Here is a 23506-nt window from a genome sequence, read left to right on the forward strand (position 1 = left end):
TGCCAGAGCCATTTTCCTAAAATACTGCTTTCCTCATGTCCCTGCCCAGCGTCTAGGATGTTTCCTATAGTCTATTTCTAAATTTTTCTGCCTAACTTTCAGAACTTTCCTTTACCTTGCTCCATTCTATCCACATGTTTAATAATGTTATTATAAATCCTAAATCTGAATGCTCACCTGCAGAAAAGGTCAGTTTTATCTTTTTCTCCTGGGAAATGCCACCCTCAGTCCCATCTTTGGGTCTCTGCTCATGTGCTGCTCTTGAGTATCTTTTCTTCTCTTCTCGCCCTCAGGAAATATCCAAGGTTATGACTAGTCCTTGCATCGGGTAGGGGAGGAAACAACCTGGAGAGAGGAAGTAATTTCCTATAAGTCGTATGCCTATTTTCTGGCAGAGATAAAACTAACTCTTAGCCTGGACCACTGGTCTTTACTTTAAACCACGCTCCTTAGATCCTGGAGGTTGTACCACTGGACCTACCCAAGTCACCATAAAGAAGAGACTAGATTAAGTGCAGTAAAATACATTACATTAATAGGTCTGTGAACAGTCATCCAAATGTGAGCTAGAAAAGGATGACAGTTCATTCTGGAGGGGGTAAACCAGGGTGATGATCAACGAATTTAGTCCTGATCATTCGCCCAGCAACTCAGTCCCCCAGACTGGAACTTGCCCTGCTTGAACTGGTAAACTCCTTCATTCACACCCGCTCACTCCTTTCCCCACATGACCTGCTTCCCGCTTCAGCATGGGCTTCTCCACTGCTGCCCTAGGCCAGCTTCCAAAAGTCTATCAGCCCGCAGCTTTGTATACCATCTGCCCCGAGACACTCATCTCTGCCAGGACACTCACCTTATTCCTTTACTCCCTAATGCTGCACATTTGTCTGAATAACTTCTGCCCTTTGTCGCCATATTCTGGCTATGATGCTCCATGTACCTGGATGCACCTCAATACCTTCAAGGCCCTCCTCCACTCCCGTCAAGGGACCAATGTCCACACTTGACGTTTCTCAGACTGGCCCATTCTACCACTTGCCAAGGTCGGAACTTGGTCGTTCAGAGCTGCGTTATGACTTTCACGGGTCCTAGGCACTTTTGTCTTTCGGGGCCCTTTCTTCACAAAAAATATTAAAAATTGGATTTGACAACTGTGTTGGGATAAAGACTATTTACTATAACCCAGACTGTATTCATTATTATATATCATTAATATTATATTCATATTTTTCTTTTGAATTTAAAAGAAAATACTTTTGTGGGACCCAAAAAGCATCACGGACCATAGACACTGTACCTTCTGTGCCTGGTGGACAAATTGGCCCTGCCAGAGTCAGATAGTCTTGAGTTCAATGTTGTCATAAACTTGAGACATGGCAGAAAGAGAGGAGGGGTGGAAAAGAAGACTTAACCCTTCCTGGTCTAGCTATAGTGAATGGCTTCTCATTTTAGTGCCTGCTGCTTCATTTTCACTTGTTTCTTCCTATGCCTATCTTCTGCAGGGTGAATCCTTTCAACTTACTTTTAGGCCTAAGCCTGTTTGGGTGGATCACTTTAGAGGATGGACCTATCAGAGCTTGGAGAGGCTGCAACCTTCCTAAGAAGAAGCAAGGCTGAGCTGCTTCTGCTACAGGCCAAGGCCTTTGAAGGTAAGATTTGTGTGGGGGCCGGCCCCAAGGCAGAGTGGTTAAATTTCTGCCTGCTCCACTCCGGCAGCCTGGGTTTGCAGGTTCAGATCTTGAGTGCGGGTATATTCCACTCATCAGCCATGCTGTGGAGGCATCTCACATACAAAGTAGAGAATGATTGGCACAGATGTTAGCTCAGGGCTAATCTTCCTCAAGAGAAAAAAAGAGGAGGATTGGCAACAGATGTTAGTTCAGGGTGAATCTTCCTCACCAAAAAAAAAAAAAGAACAAAGACTCCTCAGGGCTGCTGGCTTCACTTTATTTTACTGCTTCTAGGTAGGAACTGAGATGTTGGGTTGGATGAGAGAAGCCATTGATTCTGGAGCCTAACTTATTTGCTTGGGATGCAATTGCCTCTATGAACCTCTGACCAAGCAGTTGAGGAGCTTGGTATGTCCAGGGTAGGAATGGAAATTCGTAAGGAAGAGCAGGAGGGCTGGAAGGCTGTTCAGGCCCAGGCCCTGCTTCCTTGGCCCTCAGACAGGTTTTCTTTCAAGGAAGCACTAACACAGACACCCAGGAGTGGTCCCAGATAGAGCCTTTCTCAGAAAGCTCTTCGTAGCAGTGAGTACCACAGAGGAGAGAGCACTCAGACTCAGATGTAGGTGGGCTTGGTTCACTCTAGGGAAGAAAAAGGAAAAACCCTAGGAAGGCAGGAGCAATGGAAGTTGTCCCCAGCTCTCCTAACCTTGGAACTTTGCCCTCTGGCTGTCTTCTAGGTCCTTGGAGTCACTCAGCCAACACTAAACAAAAGATAATTGGGAGACTTGCTACCCTCATTAATAATTTCTTGGTCATTACAGGCAAGGACAAAGGTTAATGAGAATTTACCCTCAAGATAAAGGCTGAGTTCTACATTAAATCTCGAAATAAATGTTACATTTTCCCCCCTCCCTTTATGTATCTGGGCTGCATGGCCATCTTCTGAATTTCAGCTAATTGGAGATTTAGAGTCAGAGTCACAGTGTACTCTGGCATCAGGCCACCTACATATCTTAATTCCACAATTATTCAACAGTGCAACATAAATACTGACTGAGTGTTGTGCTAGTACTCAGAGTTAGTCAGCATTAGACTTCAATATGGCCAATTATAATTCAAGCCAGTTATGTAGGTCATTTATTTCCATCATAGACCAGTCCTGGGTCAGTTCCCAGTTTCCAGTCATTGGATTTCATGACTATGATTGGATTTTAGAGTAGCTAATTATAATCCATCAAATCAAATACAATAACAGAACTATCCCTGAGGTCAGAACTGGTATGCAGGAGCTTATCGGAGGCAGTTAGATAAGGAAGGGTGAGATCACAGTGGTGCCGGGGAGAAAATCAAAACCGGGCCAAAGCATTAGAGATAATTGGATGACACAGTTAGTGGAATCAGCACTGTAAATAATTACTTAAAATATAACAATGCACATAATTTTTAATTGATTTTTTTTTGGCCAAACAATCCTTTCTCACAGAAATGCACTGGCAGCAAAAAGATGAGAGTCAGCAAAAGTTTTTCATCTCCCTGGGCTGGTAGACAATGGAGTTTGCCTTTTTGAACCTGGCCAAGTGGAAGCAGTGTGATGAGAGTATTTGGCAAGTAGTGTTGGGTTCAAATTCCCTGTCCTTGATCCTCTTTAGCTGAGTGATTAGAGCAAATCACTTCGTTTCACTGAGCCTCAGTTTCCTCATCTGTTGAATGGGATAATAATACCTGCTCTGACTACCTTCCTCCGTGAGCACCAAATGAGAAACAAATGTGAAAAAGAAGCACCATGTGTCGTTATGATACCTGGGAAAGAAAGCTAGACTTGCTGGGTATCAGGGAGGAAGTGGGCATGTAGAGATAAAGACGAAACACCATTCCAAACCCAAATGTAAGTGATATTTATATTAGAACAGGTAAACAATCTATTTAAAATAATTACAAAACCTAATATAGTATTACTCCAATTTTTATCAATATCATAGAAAAAAGACGAAAGAAATGCTCAGATAACAGTGCTTATCTCTGAGTTGTTCTATTATGGGTGATTTAAAAAAAATTTCTGTATATATTTTTCTACTTTTTAAGTTTTCTGCAATAAGCACATGTTACCTTTATATTGGAAATATATTTAATCATCTAAAAATATGAAATCATATGGGCAAACCTCCTGAGTTTACAGATGAGAAAAGAGATGAGGTCCTTGCTTTAAGCCTTGTTACTAGTGTAGGGGAGGAGGACATTTCCTCTTCCCAAATGGGGGTTCGTCTGGCCGGAGAACGAATTAAATTCACATGAGACAGAATAGCAAGAGAAAATTAAACAAAGCTTTATGAGGAACCATGGCCCGGGGCCTTTCTTCCTGAAGGAAGAAAGGGCACCGAAGAAGTGGGGTGCACAGAGTGGTTATATACCCCCAAACGGGGTGTTTCACATGTGACTGAAATGTCCCTCCCACAATAGTCACAAGATTGCCCTGTCGGCACAGTGCTTGATGGACACAGCAGGTAATGGTCTGCTATCTCGGTGGGCGGTGGGCGTAGCAGGAGGCAAGTCTATGTCTGGAGCTGGGCGGTCACAGGTGAGCGCAGCAGCAATCGGTTCCTAGCCTAAGGAAAGATGCTTAATCTTTAAGAAATGCCAACGTTGGGAGGGGGAGGGAAGTCAGTTACAGGAGGTTACCAGACTAGCACAATAAAATGCAGATTTTATGTCCTTGCCTTTGGTATTGATTAAGAGTTTTTAGAGAGAAGGTCATCTCCTTTCTTCTTCCTGGTACAGAGAGGGAGGCACCTTTCACAGATAGAGATTTACCTTACAAATGTAAACGTGTCCTAACAAAGGGCAAGTTCCATTCCTCAGAGCCTCCTTCCCTGTCCCAGTTTATCAAAAGCAATCAGCCTCAAATAATCCTGATGCCAAAGAGACATATCTTGGGGTGGCCAATTTCAGGTCCCCACACTAGCAAAGCCAGGACTAAGATCTGGCTGGACTCAAATCCAACGCCATCTACATTGCCATCTCTGCAATTTTTCACGAATGCAAAGAATTAAGAGTTGACTGAGTTCCCTTTACATCGTCTTCAATAACATCCCTGTCAGGCACTGGGCCTCAGGTGAGGGTTTTGGAAAATTCTCCTCTCCCACTGTTTCCAGGGGCGATAAAAGAAAAAGCTAATCATCAGCAGGTGATGACCCTAATCCTTGAGAGGAAAACTGGAGAAAAAAAGCTAAGCGTGTAAGATAGAGGAAGCATGCTGTAGAGGGAGAGCCGTGATTTAGTAGATAGGTGATCAAATTTCTGGAGTCATTATTCTATTGACTGCCACTAATTAGCTATGTGACTTATGGACAACTCTCTTAATCTCTTTTCTCAGGTTCTTTTTCTGAAAAAAAAAGAAAAAAGGAAATCTGTGTCAGGTGATATCTATGTTTCTTTCAAGTGATTACATTTGGTTTAAAATGCAGTGCATTTACCTTATCGCACAAAACGTGTGTGAAATGGGTGCTTTTCAAAAACAAGCCTGTTTTCACAGACATAACACAAAGCAAAATCCATTTTTGCAAAAAGAGACCAAAATAATAAGTACAATGCAAAACCAGTCTTTAAAATGCAAATGACAAGGAGAAGCAAATGCAAAATCAGTCAGATAGGAATGCAAAAATCCTCTTGCCAGCAGTTTCGGTGGTGGATTGGTTGTAATCAGGGAAATGAGGAAAGGAGCACAGTGTAGACTGTGGTGTCAAGAAAGTAGTGAGCAGCCAAATTCTTTTCAGAGACAAGCATGGCGGAGGAAGGGGAGAGTGCTGCCCGACTTCACCTCCTTCCTGCACTCTGCCCCGAGTTCTACTGCCCTCTCTGGAAAGAGCATCTGGTGAGGGCCGCCTGTCCTGCAGCAATGAGGCCTCCCTGGTTTTTGTGATTCATGTGGTCAGGGTGGTGGTGGTGACAGAGTTGGCATGATCTGCCAGGGCTTTCATCTTTGCGTCCCCCAGCCATGCGTTCAGATTTTCCCTCTTCCAGCCATACGCTCTCCTCTGCCCCCTCCCCATATCTTCCTGAGGACCTGTGACTGGGAACTTCCGTGAGCTTCTGGTAAGACTCATTTTCTTTTAAAGGTCTGTTTCTTATTTACCTTCCCTGGCTACCTGCCTCAGGTCGGGGAGTACTTGAGAAGATATCTCAGGTATACGTGAGTTCTGGCTCATTTCACCTGAAAACTCTTAGTGGTTAATCCCTTTGTGGAGGGCTGCTTTGTTAGGGATGGGACATCGGGGTGAGGAGGATGAGGAGGGAAAAATAACATATGGGAGAAAATAATAGGAATCAGTTGTGCCGTATGACAAAAATAACCCATATTCTCTCTCCACAATCCTCCCCCCTCCAATTCTACCATGTAATTCTCTTAGCAGGCTTTCATTCCAAAACGAAAATTAAAAATAAGGTCTAAAGAAACCCTGAAGGACAGACATGACCACTAACCTATATTTTCACTTAGTTGTAACTTTCTGAGTGAAGGGTTTTGGACGAGAGCTGGGAGGAGTAAGAGCATCAGGTAACCACCTGGGACCTAGGATTGTGAGTGGGAGGTAAGTGTTAGGTTGGGGGGGTGGGTGAGGTGTAGCAACATGGTCTATGAGGTTCCCAGCCTCTGCTTGCTCAAATGTTTATTGTTCCTACAGAATCACTGTGTGGGAGTATCTTCACGATGACCGCTCATGGTTTTATCTAACTTTGCAATTTCCTATATTGGTGACTCCAAGTCAACAAGCAGGATTAGCAGAAATGGGATCATACCTATTCGTATGAAAGTGTCCAATGTGTATTTTATACAAGTACCGTATTATAAACCTTTTTTTTCTCTATAGGGAAGAAGAAATGCTGGATTCGTGATGGCAAGAATGCTTATGTTGAGGCTGAGGTTAAAGGGAGTGGAGATGATGGCGAAATCATTGTTGAGACAACAGATGGAAAGGTAAAGGGATTTTATTTCATCTCAGGGATGACTAAATTCTCTATGTTATAAAATAATTAAATGTGTCCTTTCTCTGATAGTTTAATTAAAAATCTGGAGTAGGAGATGCCACTGATACACTTTGGAAACCTCATTCATCTCTAAGAAGCTCCTCCACTTACATCAAAGATTTAATAACCAGCACTGAGTAAATCAGAGTAAAATGATTGCCAGTGGTCAAGATCGTTGAACCTAGAACTCACAACCTTTCCCACTTCTTTCGTCAGTTTCAAGTGTTTTTTTTTAAAGTGCCCCTTGGAGTGCATAGTGATCTAAGGTACTATGAAGCAAGCTGTGTTTGTTTTGTAAGGTGAAGAAAGAGAGGGATAATTTGAAGAAGAGTAGATTGCATCAGAGAAGCCAAGACATGGGGGAATGGTCAGTAATGTCAAATGCTAGAGAAAGAGATTAAGGACTCGGAGAAAGCCTTGATTTCAGAAATAGGAGGTTATTTACGACCTCTGGAAGAGCAAGCCAGGGCCAGTGTTGGCACATAAGCTAGACTATAAGGGCTCATAGAGGGCATGTGTAGTGAGGCTATAACAGATCCCACTCCTCCTCCCTGTCACCAAGGCACCAGGGCAACAGGGTACCCCTGAGCAGACAGCCACTCTCAGACCCTTTGCCTACATCACTGCCCTCAGTTGGCTGCCAGCCTCATGGTTGTGCGCTGGGCGCTGTGTCTGGCCTGACTCGGATGACGCATTCTCATAGATTTTACAGATGATTCCCTGGTCACATTCACTTTTCCGATCTCCCAATTCTACCCCAACTCCATAAAAAACAGGAATAGTATCCTGTAACAAACAGGTATAATGATTATCAAGAAAGTTTTTTCACAGCTTTGCCTTTGTATTGGGATAATCTTTGTATCTGTATGATCTAAAGTATCGCCATTTGAGTTACAAAATTCTGGAGGCCACTCATAAACTATCACTTATGGTGTCTTAATATGCCTTCCTGACAGTATCTGGACACTAAAAGTCCCACACTAGGTAGATTTTATATGAGTAACTAATGGAATTCAGGGAGGAGCTTGAGCCTTCTCAACAGGAACATAAATAGGTAGGTAAGGGAAAATTCAGAATGTCCTAAATAAGGAAACAGAGGGATTCAATTAGGGCCATTTAGCCATGGGACAGTCTCTTATTAAAAGAGAGAAAGAAAATTTGAACATCTATTTTCCATCATTTTTCATGCCACCTTTTTTAAACAATTTTATTGAGATATAATTTACATGTCATATAGTTCACCTCTTTAAAGTATACAATTCAATGGTTTTTAGTAGATTAAAGAACTGTGCAACTATCACTGTAATCTAATTTTAGATGATTATCACCCCCCAAAGAAAGCTTGTACCCCCTTCACAGTCACTCCCCTTTCTCCCTCCCCTACCAGCCCCAGGAAACCAATGATCTTTCTTTCTCTATAGATTTGCCTATTTTGGCATTTGGGATAAATGGGATCATACAGCATATGATCTTTTGTGTCTGGCTTCTTTCTCTCAGTCTAATGGATTCAAGGTTTATTCATGTTGTAGCATGTATCAGTACTTCATTCCTCTTTATAGCTGAATAATATTCCATAGTATGGATATACCACATTTTGTTTGTTCATTCATCAGTTGATAGACATTTGGGTTGTTTACATATTTTGACTGTTATGTTCACATGTTTGGATATTTCATGTTTGGCTATTTGCCATGAACATGCATATGCATGTTTATGTGTGGACATATGTTTTAGTTTCTCTTAGGTATATACCTAGGGGTGAAATTCCTGAGTCATATGGTAACTGATATATTTAGTGCTTTGAGGAACTCCCAAACTGTTTTCCAAAGTGGCTGCATCATTTTATGTTCCCACTAGCAGTGGATAAGGGTTGTAATTTCTCTACATCCTCACTAACACATGTTATCTGTCTTTTTGATTATAGCCATTCTAGCGGGTATGAAGTGGTATTTCAATGTGATTTTTATTTGTATTCCCCTATGAATAATGATGTTCAGCATCTTTTCACATGGTTATTAGCTATTTGTGTACCTTCTTTGGAGAAATGTCTACTCGAACCCTTTGCCCATTTTTTAATTAGTTTATTGCTTTTCTATTATTGAGTTGTAAGAGTTCTTTATACATTCTGGATACAAGTCTCTTATCAGATATATGATTTGCAAATATTTTCTCCCAGTCTGTGTATTGTCTTTTCACTTTCTGGATGGTGTCCAACTCAGTTTTATTAGGCCTTCAGATGAGAAGCTTACTCTTCTGAGCACATTCTCCAAGACTGCTGTGTTTTCACTGCGTTAAATACTTAACAGTATTTATGGTGACGTGTAAACATAATATGGTTACAACTATGATTTTCAAAAGAAATCATCATAAGAAGAGCAGGAAAGCAATAAATTAATGATGTAGAAAGAGGAGACTAAAGTGGTTTGTTTTGTCCTGTTTGTCCTTCCACCATATAATGAGAGCCCATTCCTCCAGCCTCACTCTGCATCTCCCTGGTTCCAGCCGTCCTCCTTCTGATGTTAGAAGTGACTACATTTCCAATCACTGTTGGTCTTGGTAACATTAGCTGAGGCAATCAAGCCAGTGGGTGTAGAGTAATACTTACGGGAGAAAGTTGGTAATGAAAGAAGAGAGAATAATAGAATGAGAGCTATGGGGAGGTATTTGAAGATGTAAGAGACCCGATTACATTCTACAGAAGAGAAGGAGTCCTTGAAACACAAAAAATGAAGGGAAGAAAAAAAAAAGGGGTTACTGTTGGAACAATGTCAAAGAAGTCTGTGGGTAGGAATTGGATCAAAAATACAGAGAGAGTGAGAACCTTAGAAGAAGAAGCCGTCAGCAACTAGGATTAAATGGAGCAATCAGTTGATACCAATATTTGTGAATCAAGGAAAAGGGCTATAGGGAATTGTGTTAGGAAACTTTTGAGAGCAACTCTAAGCCGCTATTTGGTAATAGCAAGGCATCTATATTAAGAGGTTAATATTGAGTACCTATCCTGTCCCTAGCCTTATGATAGGTGCTTTAATAACTATAGAAGGAGAAAACATCAACACTCCTTCTTAACTTAAGGTGCGTATAATCTAGCAGGGAAATCGTCTAACACAGGCAATTATTAAAACATACACAAGAGTTAATGATGTCAAGTTAGTCTGGGTTGTATACATGGTAAAAGACTTTAAAAAAAATGAGCTGGGGGAAGAGGGGAGGGTTTGAGGGAAGAGGATAGGGCTTGAAGTAAGTCTAAAAGGATGAGTCTGCTTCCTTGATTCTTCACTCCAGATTCCTTCTTCTACCCTCCAGGATATACTGAGACATCTAGAGAGGGGCCAGAGCACGTGTAATGTGATGTATGTTCTCTCAGAGGCAATCAGAGTCGGCGGGAGCCACAGGATTAGAGCACTGCAATTTAGAAAAGTTTGATTCAATGGAACACATTTTTTTTAAAACTTCAGGCAAGGAGAGAGCCTGGGGAGGAGGAACACCTATTTCTCCCATTGAGGTTGGTTTAACTTCTGGCCCTATCCTCCACTGAGGCATATTTTTCTTGACTCTGAGAATTCTTTCCAATATATGGCAAAATGAATGAGCATAGAAGAAATAGGGGAAAGTATCTTCTATTTTTCTCCTCTCTGCAGAGTCTGAGTGTCAAGGAAGACGAAGTCCAGCAGATGAATCCTCCTGAGTTTGAAATGATTGAAGACCTGGCCATGCTGACTCACCTCAACGAAGCCTCTGTGCTGCATACCCTGAAGAGGCGCTATGCCCATTGGATGATCTATGTATGTAGACATGCTTTGCTGCTGAAATATCATGTTGGCACTCATACTGGCAATGTCCCAGCCCTCTATTGGGTGAAAAAGACACATTGAATTTAAGCAAACTCATGGGGGATAGTCCTTGAAGAACGCCCACTGGGAAGGGACCTTATCTTAGCAGTTCCCCAATTTTATTTTGTCCGTATTCATAGGTCGAGGTATCCCGAGGTATGAACTTTCCCATAGGTTTTTGTGCTAAAACAAAGGCATGAGGCTTAGAGCCTGATAGACTAGTGTCCAAATGCCAGCTCTGTCACTTACTAGTTGTTAAGTTTCTTATCTTCTTGAAGTCATGTTATCTGTACAGTGGGATAAGAATGCCTGTCTCTCCATGGTAGCTTGGAGGATTAAATAAAAGAACGCAGGGGGCCAGCCCCAGTGGCCCAGTAGTTAAGTTTGGCATGCTCCGCTTCAGCAGCCCAGGCTCAGTTCCCAGGCACAGACCTACACCCCTTGTCTGTCAGTGGCCATACTGTGGCGGCAGCTCACATCCAAAAAGAGGAAGATTGGCAATGGATGTTAGCTCAGGGAAAATCTTCCTCAGCAAAAAAAAGTAGGTAAAGCATGTAATATAGTGCCTATTACCTAGTTCTATAAATGGAAAGATTTTTTTCTTATCATCACTAACTTGGTGATGGTTGGTTGCTCAGATTCTTTGATTTACTTGGAACCTGTTTAGCAGAAGCAGCACTGAGTAGATTAGGCTAGGATGAAGGCATTTGGGACCTATTGCTGTAAAGCCTTGACATGCAGCCCACGTGCTCCTTGGCTCCCTGATTTGCCACATGACTGTATTGGTTCCCCTGGGGAACTGTAACAAAATTACCACAAACTGAGTGGCTTAAAAGAACAGAAATTTATTCTGTCACAGTTCTAGAGGTCAGAGTCCCAGATCAAATCCATTCAGCAGAGCTGCACTCCCTCTGGAGCCTCTGGGAGACAATCGTTCCTTGCCTCTTCCAGTTTCTGGTGGCTATTGGCATTCCTTGTCGCTATGTCACTCCGATCTCCACCTCCGTCTTCACATTGCCTTCTCCTCTGTGTGTCCATGTCCTCTCCTTTGCAGCTCTTGTGGGGAAATGAGCCATTGGATTTAAGGCCCACCCAAATATCAGCTTGAGACCCTTAACTTCATTACAACTGCAAAGACTTTTTCCAAATAAGATGACATTCACAGGTTCAGGGAATCAGGACATGGACATATCTTTTGGGGGCCACAATTCCTCCACTACAGTGACTGAGTGGCCCACATGAGCTCTTCCCCTTCAGTGCTTTACATGTCAGGTTCCTAGTGTTGCTGAAGCTCAGACTCTCTTCTGGCCTCGAATGCCCGATAGCTGTTTCTGAAACCCACAGGCCTGCTGTTAGTGTCCTCACGGTCCTCAAAACGTGTGTGTGTGTCAGACGTGTTAGTAGTTAACAGATCTCCCAAGAGGGAGGTGATCCTAGGTCCCATTGTTACTCTAACCTAGTTCTGTCTCTTCCTGTTAGAAGTCCCTTCTCTGCAAGAATCCAAAAGCTCCCCTCCTTTGAATTCCTTTAAGTAAATATTTGAGCAAATGTTACCCGACAGCGAAAGAGCTGACAAACCTGGAAGTATTTCTAACCTGTTTTCTGAAATCTTTTCTTATCTTCCCTCAGACATATTCGGGTCTCTTCTGTGTGAGCATAAACCCTTACAAGTGGCTTCCAGTGTATCAGAAAGAAGTCGCGGCTGCCTACAAAGGGAAGAGGCGATCACAGGTGCCGCCTCACATCTTCGCTGTGGCCGATAATGCCTTTCAGGATATGCTTCACAGTAAGTGGCTGCCCTACAAAATGAAAGGTAAAAATATCTGATCTCCTTTTTCTCTGTGTCACTAAGAGGCACGTAGGCATTGTGAAAGGAGCATGACCTTTACAGTTACCTGACCACTTGAAGCCTCTGTTTCCTTCTGGATAAAACGTTGGCAAAATAGAGCCTACCTCCTAGGGTTAGAGGAACAATTAGCTCACGTGTCAAATTAAGTGAGATGACACATTGAAAGTGATCAGCCATGTGGCTGGCCCGGAGTAAGCCCCCTGTAGATGGTAGCTTTTATTACATAAAGCGCCTGCTAGAGTTTCTGGCACAAAGAAGTTTTTCTGCAGCTATTATTACCCCATGCTTCTTAAAAGGCTTAAAATGGCAAAAATGTCATCATTAGTCAGTTATCGTTTGTATCTGGAGCAAGGAAATAGGCCTAAAATTTGTATGTTCTTGTGACTGACATACATTGAGCAAGAGAAAATCTGTTTTACTCTGTACCATTTAAACGGTATTTTTTCTAACTGTATACAGAGTGAATCCTTTCGCTTGTGTCTGACTTCAAACTGCAACCAAGGAAATTTTGAATAAGTTCCCGCCAATATGTAAAAGCTCTGGCAGAAGAACGTTCTGACGTTTTCCTTTCTTTTGCAGCTCGAGAGAATCAGTCTATACTCTTCACGTGAGTGTTTGCCTTGCTTTTTCGTTTTGGGCAGCAGTGAGAGTTTCAATGGAAACAGACACCCACATTTCCCTGGGAATGAAACACAAATTGGCCATCTTTGAATTGTTTGCTCTTTAGACACAGGATACATTCTAGGCAAGAATAAGATATTCAGCAAATTGTCATAACACTTTAGTCAGTGATTACTCCAAATATGGTGCCAGCTAGGCTGCCTCCACCATTTTAGAAGATCTTTAGAACCCACAGTGCACAAGCTAGTCTTAGTCATCTTCTTGGTGGAGAGAGCTCCCTGTATCAAATGACCATTTTCTTTCTTTCACTTTTTTTGCTGAGGAAGATTGGCCCTGAGCTAACATCTGTGCCCATCTTCCTCTGCTTTATATGTGGGATGCCTGCCACAGCATGGCTTGACAAGCAGTGCCATGTCCGCACCCAGGACATGAACCAGTGAACCCCGGGCTGCCAAAGTGGAATGTGTGAACTTAACAGACGAGCCGCTAGGCTGGTCCCTCAAATGACCATATTAAAAGGGGTCTGGACTGGCTAGTTAGGTAGAGAGACTGAAAGCCCAATGGATATGACCGTGAAACAGATCACTTGTTGTTGTGGGCAGCCAGATTGGGGCAGGTCAAGGTACATTATGTAGTGGGAACTAAAAGATGGTGAGGCTTGGAGGAACAAGAAAAGGGGGTGAGAGGGAGGAAGGGGGGAAGACTTCAATGATACCATATTGTATGCTAATTTTGATGAGAAGAGCATTGGCTGTCCAGGTGAACTGTCAGCATGGTGGCTGAGGGGATAGGCTGAGACTCAAGAGGCAGTGAAATGCTCAAGTCCCTAATCTTCCTATGCAATGATGATGCCACCTTGTGTGTTGGGCTCTCTGCTGGCTTCTGCCACCCAAAGAAGAAGAATAAAGTCTCAGAATCACAGATCTGGAAGGGCGGTTAGAGTTCAGTCCTTTGCAGAGAGGATAGACTATTTTCTGGAGTTTCGGACAGATAAAGGCAGCTCTTGATCCTATGATACTTCGAGTGATGAGGCTATAAATTCACCACTGTGTTCTCCCCACATTACAAAGTTAGCTGGTTATCAAAGGTAAAAGAGAAGCGTAAAGCCCAGCTGCCCGGAGAAATGATTGGTCGGCCCTCTTGAGGGAGAGGGCTGGAGCTGGACGTGTGATGGCCTTAATATGAGAAAATCTCTTCGACAGTTGATAATGAGGAGACCTATCTGTATTTAGTGGAGGTGTTCTTAAGCTTTTTGTAACAGGACCGTGAGGAGTAGGCTTCTTGTTTTTTTTTTTTTGCTGGCCACTTGGAGTTTATTTTGCACTTGGGGCAAGGCACACGGTCACTGGGTGTCAGGAAGGCTCTTGTGCGGCTGGGGTGGTAAAGAGCTGGGTACTCTCATCTTCCTTTTTGGTGTTTTGCTGTTTCAATATAAAGAAACCCAACTGCTTCTGCTTCCACCAGCCTGCCTAGTGTAGGGGGTGGGCAGGGCAGGGAGCGGCTCTGAGGAACCCAGGGCCTCTGGAAGGTGGCGGTCACTCAGGACCGGGGCCCAGCATTGGCTTTGGCAGGCTGGCCACCAGGCTGCTTCCTCGAGGCTTCTGGAGCCAGGTCACACGTGATGGTGCTGCTGGAGGCCTGGGGGGACTCCGAGTGCTCTGGGGACTCCAACACTGTGGTCATGAACGGGAGAGTGGACTTCCCAGAAAAGAAGCTCGCCCACCAGTGACCCGGGTCGGCCTTGGGGAGACCGGGGTGGTGGGGGATGGCTTCCCCAGGGTACTCGGCGCTGCCGCAGGAGCTGTTGCTGGAAGTGGAACCCAGGCGGCGCCGGTAGTAGTCGTGGGTGGCCACGAGTGAGCCGCTGGAGGGGATGGCTGCCATGCTCCTGTTTGTGGGCCGGCGGAAGCCTCGGCGGCGACCCCTCGCGCGCCTCGGCGCGCGATCACGGGTGGCGGGGACGGGGACGCTAGGCCACGGAGCCCATTTGCAGAGAAGACGCGAGAGGCCGACCCACGACCGGGACGCGCCATAGGCTTCTTGTTTTTATAAAAATCTTTGATCTTTCTCTACTCCAGACTTTTGCTCGTTCTGTTTTTCGAGCTTGAGATGCCCCTCCCCTTCTCCCAATTAAATGTCTACATCTCTTTCAAGTTCCATCTTAAGTTCCACTTTTCCATAAAACTTTCTCTTCTTGCCTTAGCCTATATAATTAAAATTATTTAATTTTCTTTGCTTTTATAGTTCAGACCAGCTAACCGTGTCATTGAATTTCTAATCACAGAGGAGAATCTGGTGCTGGAAAGACTGTGAACACGAAGCATATTATCCAGTATTTTGCCACCATGGCAACGATGGGGGAATCCAGGGAAAAGCTGGTGAGTGTTCGTCTGTCTCAGCTGGAGAGTAAGGTGCTTCCATCCAATGATCGTGGAGGCTCTGCCTTGACCACTTAAGGGGAGCATGAAGGGGACAAGGGGCATAAAACGATTAGAAAATTTTAGAAAAGTCTTTTTTCCTATCTTTTCTTTGCCTCTTGAGAGGATCATCAAATACTCCAAACCAGTAACCCCGAAATGGGAAATTACATAATTGTTTCAAATCTGCTTCAGGGGTATTTACTGGCCTGATTTTTGTTGGCTGGACCCTCTAAGAATTAGGCACTTGAGATCTAAAGCATCTTTCCGAAAGACTAGGGATGACCTTCCCTGAGGTCATCAGGGCCTTGAATGGCCACTTTTCATATTCCTGAATCACTTTAGCTACTGTGAGATGCCAGACTCCCAGAAATGTGCACCAGGAGAAGTCTGCCTCCTTCACCACTAACTCCTGGATCAAATCACAAACACTCGACGGACTGTTTAATTACATTCCAGGTTCTGAAAAACTTTACTGTCTCTCTCTATTTAATTATTTTTACCCTTGGCTATTTTTAATTTAGCTTACTTTGTTTAGCTCCATTAACAGGTCGATGGATTTCATAATAATTGAGAATAACTAGACCATGAGAGTTGACATGCAAAATAAAATTGGATAATGCTGAGTGGAACTCAAAGCCAACGAGTTTTCGAGCTGTTAGAGCCTCTCATCCTTCTATGTCTGACATTGTTATTTTCCTTTTTCAATTTGAGCCTGGATGTTTCCTGCCATTTTTGCAAAGTGAGAAGTATATCAAAATAGCAATCTGGTCCAGTTTTCAAACCATGGAAACTTTCTTTTCCAACCACCACATTCCTGAATTTGGTTGATTTCTTTAGGTCTCATTGAACTCTATTATACACTAGATGCTACTTCATTCTTGTGTTCATTTTCAGTTGTTTGGAGTGTGTTTGTTTGTTTGGTTTAGCCATTAAGCTTTATGATAATATATAACACAATGCATAATATGTAACACTTCTATGAAAATCGTTACTCCTATAACCCTTTTACCTATTTAAAGGACAGTAGACCCATAAAACTTAGAAGGGAGATAATTTGTAAATAATAAATTCTTGAATAACATATACTATATAATTCCCCCAATGACATGGGGCTTTAAGGCTGAGTGGAAAAACGACAAAGCCATGTTGCAATGTGGGTGCCGAGTGGTTTTTCAGACCTGTTCTGTGCAGATGACTTGCTTTGCCCCATCAGTCTGAGCAAACATGATTCAAGTTCAAGACCAATACCACTACAAGTTGCTGCTTGGTATGGACCTCTAGATTATGCAGGAATACAATTTCATAATGCCAAAACTCTGCTGTATTGTCTTAGGATAAATTTCCAGATGCAAGGATTAGATGGGAAGAGGAGATGAACATTGAGGGAGAATATATGGAGTGAAGTTTGGAAGTAGACTTTTGTTGTTGCTGTTTATTTTGGGAAATATTCATTTTCTTTTCCTACGCAGGCCAATGCCACCCCAAAGAGAGTATTGCAAATAATTGAATTCCCACATATATTCATATGGATGTTGGAGATTACGTCAGTCTCTCATCCATGTATTTTTCTGAGTTCCCATTCCAAAATAACATTTTATAACTAAAATCGAAGCAGCTTTTGGCTACTGGTTGTCAAAGGAAGAGTGAGGTTTGGCCTGGGCATGGAGGGTTTGCCCCATTACAGAATTCTGACAACTTCATCAACTGTTCTTCTCTTACCTGGATCTCAGGGGACTTCAGAAGATCTACTCATGCAAGTGAATCCTATCTTGGAAGCGTTTGGAAATGCCAAAACCCTGAGAAATGACAATTCCTCTCGTTTTGTAAGTAATATGATTGAGCAGTATATGAGTCTTTAATTTTTAAACAAATGGTAAAATTCATATCTATGCACATAGGTCTCAAAAAAATTTTCTAGAACATCAAACAAGGGCTTTGATTCAAGTTTATTATATTGTTAGATTACTCAAAAAATTTACCAGCTTCATCATTAAGACATTTAAAACTATATATAAATATGTACCTGCGAATCTTCTATTTATTTGGCCCATTTCAGGAAGAAATTATTTATCTTAGTTTCAAATTTCTCTGCACTCTCAGTAGGGAAGCTCACCCAGCAAAGTTTAATAATGTTTATATATTTTATTACATTTTGCAGATTTGAAAGTACTTTCTTTTTCATAATTTCCTATACTCCTTATAACAAGTCAATTTAGGAAGCCCTTCCTAATCCACTTACTATAATTATTGTTTCTACTCTTGCCTATGGCCCCTCTACCCTTGCATATTTTTCACTGGGGATTTTTTTCATTGGGTTAAAGTATTTTTTAAAGTAGCTTTTGATAACTAGCAGTCCCATTAATAGAGGAAGAATTTGGATTTGTTAGTTTCACAAATCCATTTGATGCCGAGTGAGTGGCAGGGAGCCACTATATAATTTGCAAGGAAATTTGCAGAAAGCTTCCTGTTTGAGCCTCTGGGCATACTTAAATAGCAGTCTCATGCTGATTTGGCTGTTGGAGCTGCCCCACAGGCACTTACATCTGCCTGCAAGTACGCCTGCAGAGCAGGCGCTCATCCTGGTTTGTGAAATGACTGCTGGATTTGGGATTTGTTAGAATGTGAAGGGATTTTCTGCTGAAATATGAAAGAAAAAAAGCTGAAAAAAGAAGAGAGGGAAAAAGAAAGAGAGGGAGAACAAGAAAGATGAAAGAATAAAAGAAAGGAAGATAGAAAAGAACAACAAGTAGAAAGAAAGATAAATAAGGAAAGGAAGCAATTGAAATAGAGGGAAAGAAAGAAGTGGAGAAGCAAAATAAACAAAGATGGATGAGTGGGAGGAGGGAAAGAGAGGAAATAGAGTCCAGAAAAAATCTGGGTTAAAGTCTTTCAATTAACATTATGTATGTATGTATACATATATGTATACATGTGTATACATATACGTGTACAAATCTGTGTGCACACGTGTGCATGTCTATATGTTTACATATACATGTGCATGTTTGTGTGTGTGGCTTCCATTATCCTACGTTTTTTCACTTAATGGCTCAATCCGCCCGTATGCAGCCACTCCATTTCGCACCAGGCTGCTGGTCTGCTCTCCCTCCTTCCGCCCATGGGCCGACCTCCGCCGGGCTGCCTCCCCCGCTGTACCAACATCCTCATCTCGTAGGCTCTAGCTGCCCCTGGACAGCCACCTTGGCTGCATATGGTGTTCCAGTGGCTCTGTCACCTCTGGGCAGCCTTTCTGCCCCACTAGATCCTGTCTTATAGGTTCTCATTGAGAAGGAAGGAAGGGAGCCCCATCTATCATTTATGTCAAAGTGGAGTTTTGAAACATAAATTAGATCGTGTCGCTCCTCTCCTTGAAACCTCCCAGGGTCTCCGGAGCACACATGAACTAAAACCCTCCTCCTTCCTGTGGCCCATGTGGCTTACATGATATGGTACCTGGTGCCTGTCTACCTCTCAGACTGAGTTGTATGCCCCCTTTCTCTTAACTCACCAAAATCCTGCATAACTGGCTTTTCTTTTGATTTCAAAACATTAGAGCTGTTGCATTTGCTGCTTACATCTAGAAACAAGAGTTGGGACCACACCTATTTTTCTGATGTGGTATCTTCAGTGCCCAGCAGCTCTCCTGGATCATGGTAGATCCTCAACAAACGTTTGTTGAATGAATGAAAGACTACACTAAGCAGATTCTATTTTTTCTCATTTCACTGAAGCCAGAGAGATCCACTAATGCACACACCAGTACTCAGCTAGTAATTGGCAGCTCTGAGACTGGAATCCAGGATGACTACCAGTCCTGATGACCATTCTGGCTGCCTCCCAACATCCATTAACTGGTGCCACCTTAGACCCGTGTTGCATTTTTTTTAACTCTTGGAGAAGTAGTCGCTTTGGGATTAATGTGTATAATGAAGCCATTTCAACTGTTTAGCGTGTTTGAGTAGCCGACTCTGTTCTGTGCCCACTTAGGGCAAATTCATCAGGATGTACTTTGGTGCCAGAGGCAAGCTGTCATCTGCCGACATTGATGTCTGTAAGTAGTCATTGTCCTAGCTGATTACTTTTCTTGTAAGTTTTGCAAGAACACCTAAATATGGATCTTTATCCATTTCTCATCATGCAGATTTGCTTGAAAAATCCCGGGTGATTTTTCAGCAGCCTGGAGAGAGAAACTACCACATATTCTATCAAATTCTGTCTGGAAAAAAAGAACTTCATGGTAAGTGTATTACTTTACAGCTAAGGGTTGTTCCAAACAAGAGACAGGAGTCCAATTATCGGGGCTGGAAGAGTGCTGTTTACTCAGCCTCTTGGGCCCCAGAGAACTCAGTGTATTTGTCCTAAAATGTCAGGAATTAAATCCATTATAGAATGAGTGTTCTATAATTTTATATGGATAGAGAATAAATAGTAACACTTTTTTCCAATTTGGTAGTGTTTGAAGGTGGGTAGGATACTCAGCAGAGTTAAATGAATCTGTGTGTGTGTGTGTGTGTGTGTGTGTGTGTAAAAAGTATTAGATCATTTAAGGCCTTAAATGATTAGAACCAGGGGTGTTATAGACAAGAGGCCAAAGGTGGGAGGTATCACCATGGTGTGAAGTGGTCAATGGGGGTTTTATAAAGAAGAGAGCATTTGGGTTGGGATATGAAGAATGGGAAAGGAATTTAAGCAGAGAAATGAGTGGAGGGTATTTCTGGTAGGAGGAACAGTGTACACAATGGCAGGGAAAGGCAAGGCAAGATCAGGGAACAGAGAGACCAGGTTGGCTGGAGGAAGGATTGGCATAAAGGAACAATGTAGATTTTGTTCTGATGGTTTCTGAACTCAGGGAGTTGGGAGGGTGTGCACACGTATGTGTGTGTGTGTGTGTGTGTGTCTGTGTGTTATGGGGTGGGGTGGGGTAATGGGAGGTCTTGGTTTGTTAAGGGCAGTGACAGTTAAGCTAGTGTGATGGGCAGGGTGGACTGGGTGCACAAATACTAGAGGGAAGTGATTGCAATAGTCCCAGTATGAGATGACAAGTCTAAGGTAGTGTCCGTGGGAATTGGGGAAAAAGGGGGTGCATTCACGGAAGAACAGTCAGGTCTTGGCAATGACTGAATGTAGGAATGACGGACGGTGATGAGTCAAAAATACTCCCAAGTTTTTTTATTTGACTAGGAAAAAGGTAGTGCCATGAACAGAAATAGAAATGCAACTTGTTGGGTAGTAGAATGCATTTCATGTATTCATTCAACGCATATTTATTGTGGGACAGTGATGTGTGCACCAGGCACTGTTTTTTAAACATGGGGAATAGAGGTGTAAAGAGACAAACAAGCTCCTGCCCTTGTGAGCTTACATTCTGCTCGGGAAGGCAGGTAGCAAACAAGGCAACAAAGAAATACGTGATTTCAGAGAATGGTAGTTCTACAAAGAAAAATAGGATGAGGGGATAGAGTGAACTGGGGTTTGGTAGATTAGTGAGTGGTTATATTTTATTTTTATTTATTTTTATTTTTTATTTTTTAAAGATTTTTATTTTTTTCCTTTTTCTCCCCAAAGCCCCCCGGTACATAGTTGTATATTCTTCGTTGTGGGTCTTTCTAGTTGTGGCATGTGGGACGCTGCCTCAGCATGGTTTGATGAGCAGTGCCATGTCCACGCCCAGGATTTGAACCAACGAAACACTGGGCCACCTGCAGCGGAGCGCGAGAACTTAACCACTCTGCCACAGGGCCAGCCCTGTGAGTGGTTATATTTTAGATAGAATGGTCAGGTCAGGCAAGATCTCTCTGTCTGAGAAGGTAATATTTTTGCAGACACCTGAATGAGAGAGGAAGCAAGTAGACAAAGATTTCCAGGAATAAAGTTCCAGGAGGAGGGGCAGTGAGTGCAAAGGCCCTGAGGCAGGAAGGCATTGGGTTTATTTTTGAAATAGCAAAATGGCCATTGCAGGTGGTGGAGTGGAAAGGACAGCGTAGGGGGAGATACACAGGGGCCTGACCACGCAGCACCCTGTGGGCCATGGCAGTCTCACGTAAGAGCACTTGTGTGAAGTGCTCTGGGAAGTCATTGGAAGGGGAGAATGATTAGCTGATTGGATTTCAAAGCTATTGCATATAAAGTCAGCCAATGAGGACAACAGTGCTTCCAGAGGAGGGGATGTGGGGTGACAGTGAAGATCCAGGGGAGCAAAGTGATGGGGAACAATCCTCCAGCCCATTATGCTTGGTGTCTTGAGTGCGTGGTCTCCAACTCCGAAGTGCCCTCACCAGATGGGGAAAGTTCTGCAAACTGGACAGTTATTTTTGCCATGGGTGGAATTGGTGAAATGTAAGAATCAGCTGTTCTTCCTCCCTTCCCTCCGCCTAAACCTGGAATAGAATGTTTTGATCTTCTTTTCATTGACCCTGCCAGATCTGACCTGCTGGACACAAATTTCTACGCTGTGCAGGCCATCTGACACAGGGTCCCGTGTGGGTACCAGCAGTGACTGCAGGATTTGGGGGAGCATCTCTTTACTAAGGGAGCCGTCTGAAGTCTCTGGGCCGCTGGGGACAATGCATGCTTGTCCTGACTCCTTTTAGCTCCTTGAGTCTTGGGGCTGCTGAGATTGATTACCGTGCGAAGACTGACATCTGGTGGTCAAAACTGGGTATTGTCAGTCCACTGGTCATCCGCGCCAATTGTCATTCTTCGTGACATTTTAAAATTTGCAACTCTTTCTATTCCTGTTTGCTGAAGAAGAGCTTCAGAGGGGCCTGAGGAGCTATACAAGAGGGCACATCTTAGCAATATGAGGGCTATGTCCAAATTTCCAAAACTACGAGCATCTGTCCATCCTACAAAAGGATCAAGTCTGGACATCATAGCTGAGAGGCTGTCTACCCGCTGAAGGAGCTGAGGAAATGGGGTGACGTGTTGCCCCAGAGCCAGCCCCCACCTAGCCTCTACATGGCCTGAGCATCCCTTCTCCCCTCCCCTTTCAGTTAAGGCTGCCCCTTTTTCCAGGCGTGGCTAAAACCCACTTCCTCTCTTCCCCACTTCCTGTGCTATATGAATCCTTCAAAATCCTTTGGTTATTAATGACATCTGTACAGTTTAGTCCTGCATATATCTTCCTTTTCCTCTCATTTTCATTGACTTTCTGTTCTTTCTACTTACTTTTTGCACCCATTATTGCTATTCAGCTAATTCTTAAACTCCAGAAAGAGAGGTCAGGAACTCTGTCCTTGTCTCTCGGAATCCTTAACGCTTTGCCTAGCGTCCTGAGTATTCCATAAGGGTTGTGACAGCAATGCACAGTGGTGGCCGCCAAGTCTATCTGTCTACTGGTGGCCTGAATTCCTCTGGGGAAAGAAATGGTCAGCAACTGGGCCTCCTATTCTGGAGCATATTCAGTTGTACCCACTTTACCCATTAGGTCTCTCTTGATCTAGTCTCATATCTTTACTCCCTTTTCCCCCACTAGTATAAGGGGACACAAGACGTGTGTATGATTGTGCAGACCGTGTACTTCCTAACTCCAGAGAGTGCTATTCAAACTGTAGACCATGTGAATGATTCTCTCTGGAGTTGGGCAGTGTGCAACCTCTTCAGCTGTACATGGCAGCACTGAGGAACAGGTAATGATGGGTGATGTGACCTAGAGGCACTAGCTACAGAGCTTTATTTGTGATCCTAAAGATTTTGGGCCCAATCTCAGCTTTGCTCCTTTTCATAGTGAATACAGCTGAGTCTTGGAGAACATTCAGCCATGCAGAAAGTAACTTTAATGTTAGGATTACATGTAAAATAAAGCCTTGAATGATAAAATAGTCAATCTTAATGGGCTCTTTGCATCTCCTACTGGAGAGTGGGCTCTAGAAATGAACCTGCATGAAGGTTGACACCTCTCTCTTTGAAATTGTGAAGCAATTGGCTTTTACCTTTAGCGTCCTCTCATTACTCCTCTCTATGCTATCCACCCCCACCCCTCCTGACAAGCTCCCCCCCATCCTCTGTGTGCTCATAGCCAGTCAAGAATATTCTATGTGGGCCTTTACTGGCCTGGACTGTCTCTCTGGCCCTAATAGTGTCTCCTAAAAATGC

The 23506-nt window shown here is 43.2% G+C and overlaps 2 protein-coding genes across 2 annotated transcripts in view; one reads left to right on the forward strand and one right to left on the reverse strand.

Moving 5' to 3' along the window:
* Positions 1 to 1508: 1508 nt before the first annotated feature.
* The window catches only part of MYH15 (myosin heavy chain 15), a 132316-nt gene continuing 110318 nt past the window's right edge, over positions 1509 to 23506 (forward strand). Inside the window, exons 1-9 of the mRNA XM_070242846.1 lie at positions 1509 to 1649; positions 6533 to 6639; positions 10331 to 10474; positions 12152 to 12308; positions 12951 to 12978; positions 15277 to 15370; positions 17143 to 17235; positions 19400 to 19463; positions 19554 to 19649. Of these exons, the coding sequence (XP_070098947.1) occupies positions 1562 to 1649; positions 6533 to 6639; positions 10331 to 10474; positions 12152 to 12308; positions 12951 to 12978; positions 15277 to 15370; positions 17143 to 17235; positions 19400 to 19463; positions 19554 to 19649 (871 nt within the window). The 5' untranslated portion in view covers positions 1509 to 1561. The remainder of the gene's footprint in view (positions 1650 to 6532; positions 6640 to 10330; positions 10475 to 12151; positions 12309 to 12950; positions 12979 to 15276; positions 15371 to 17142; positions 17236 to 19399; positions 19464 to 19553; positions 19650 to 23506) is intronic.
* Positions 14271 to 15017, reverse strand: LOC102149887 (pancreatic progenitor cell differentiation and proliferation factor). Its single transcript, XM_005602021.3, has one exon. The coding sequence runs from the start codon at positions 14874 to 14876 to the stop codon at positions 14532 to 14534; it is 345 nt and encodes a 114-aa protein (XP_005602078.1). The 5' UTR covers positions 14877 to 15017; the 3' UTR covers positions 14271 to 14531.

Source organism: Equus caballus, chromosome 19 (genome assembly GCF_041296265.1).
Source record: "Equus caballus isolate H_3958 breed thoroughbred chromosome 19, TB-T2T, whole genome shotgun sequence".
NCBI lineage: Eukaryota > Metazoa > Chordata > Mammalia > Perissodactyla > Equidae > Equus > Equus caballus.

What these genes read in the sequence shown, in the direction of transcription:
- LOC102149887 (XM_005602021.3), bottom strand. Translation starts at nt 14,876, where the DNA reads ATGGCAGCCATCCCCTCCAGCGGCTCACTCGTGGCCACCCACGACTAC.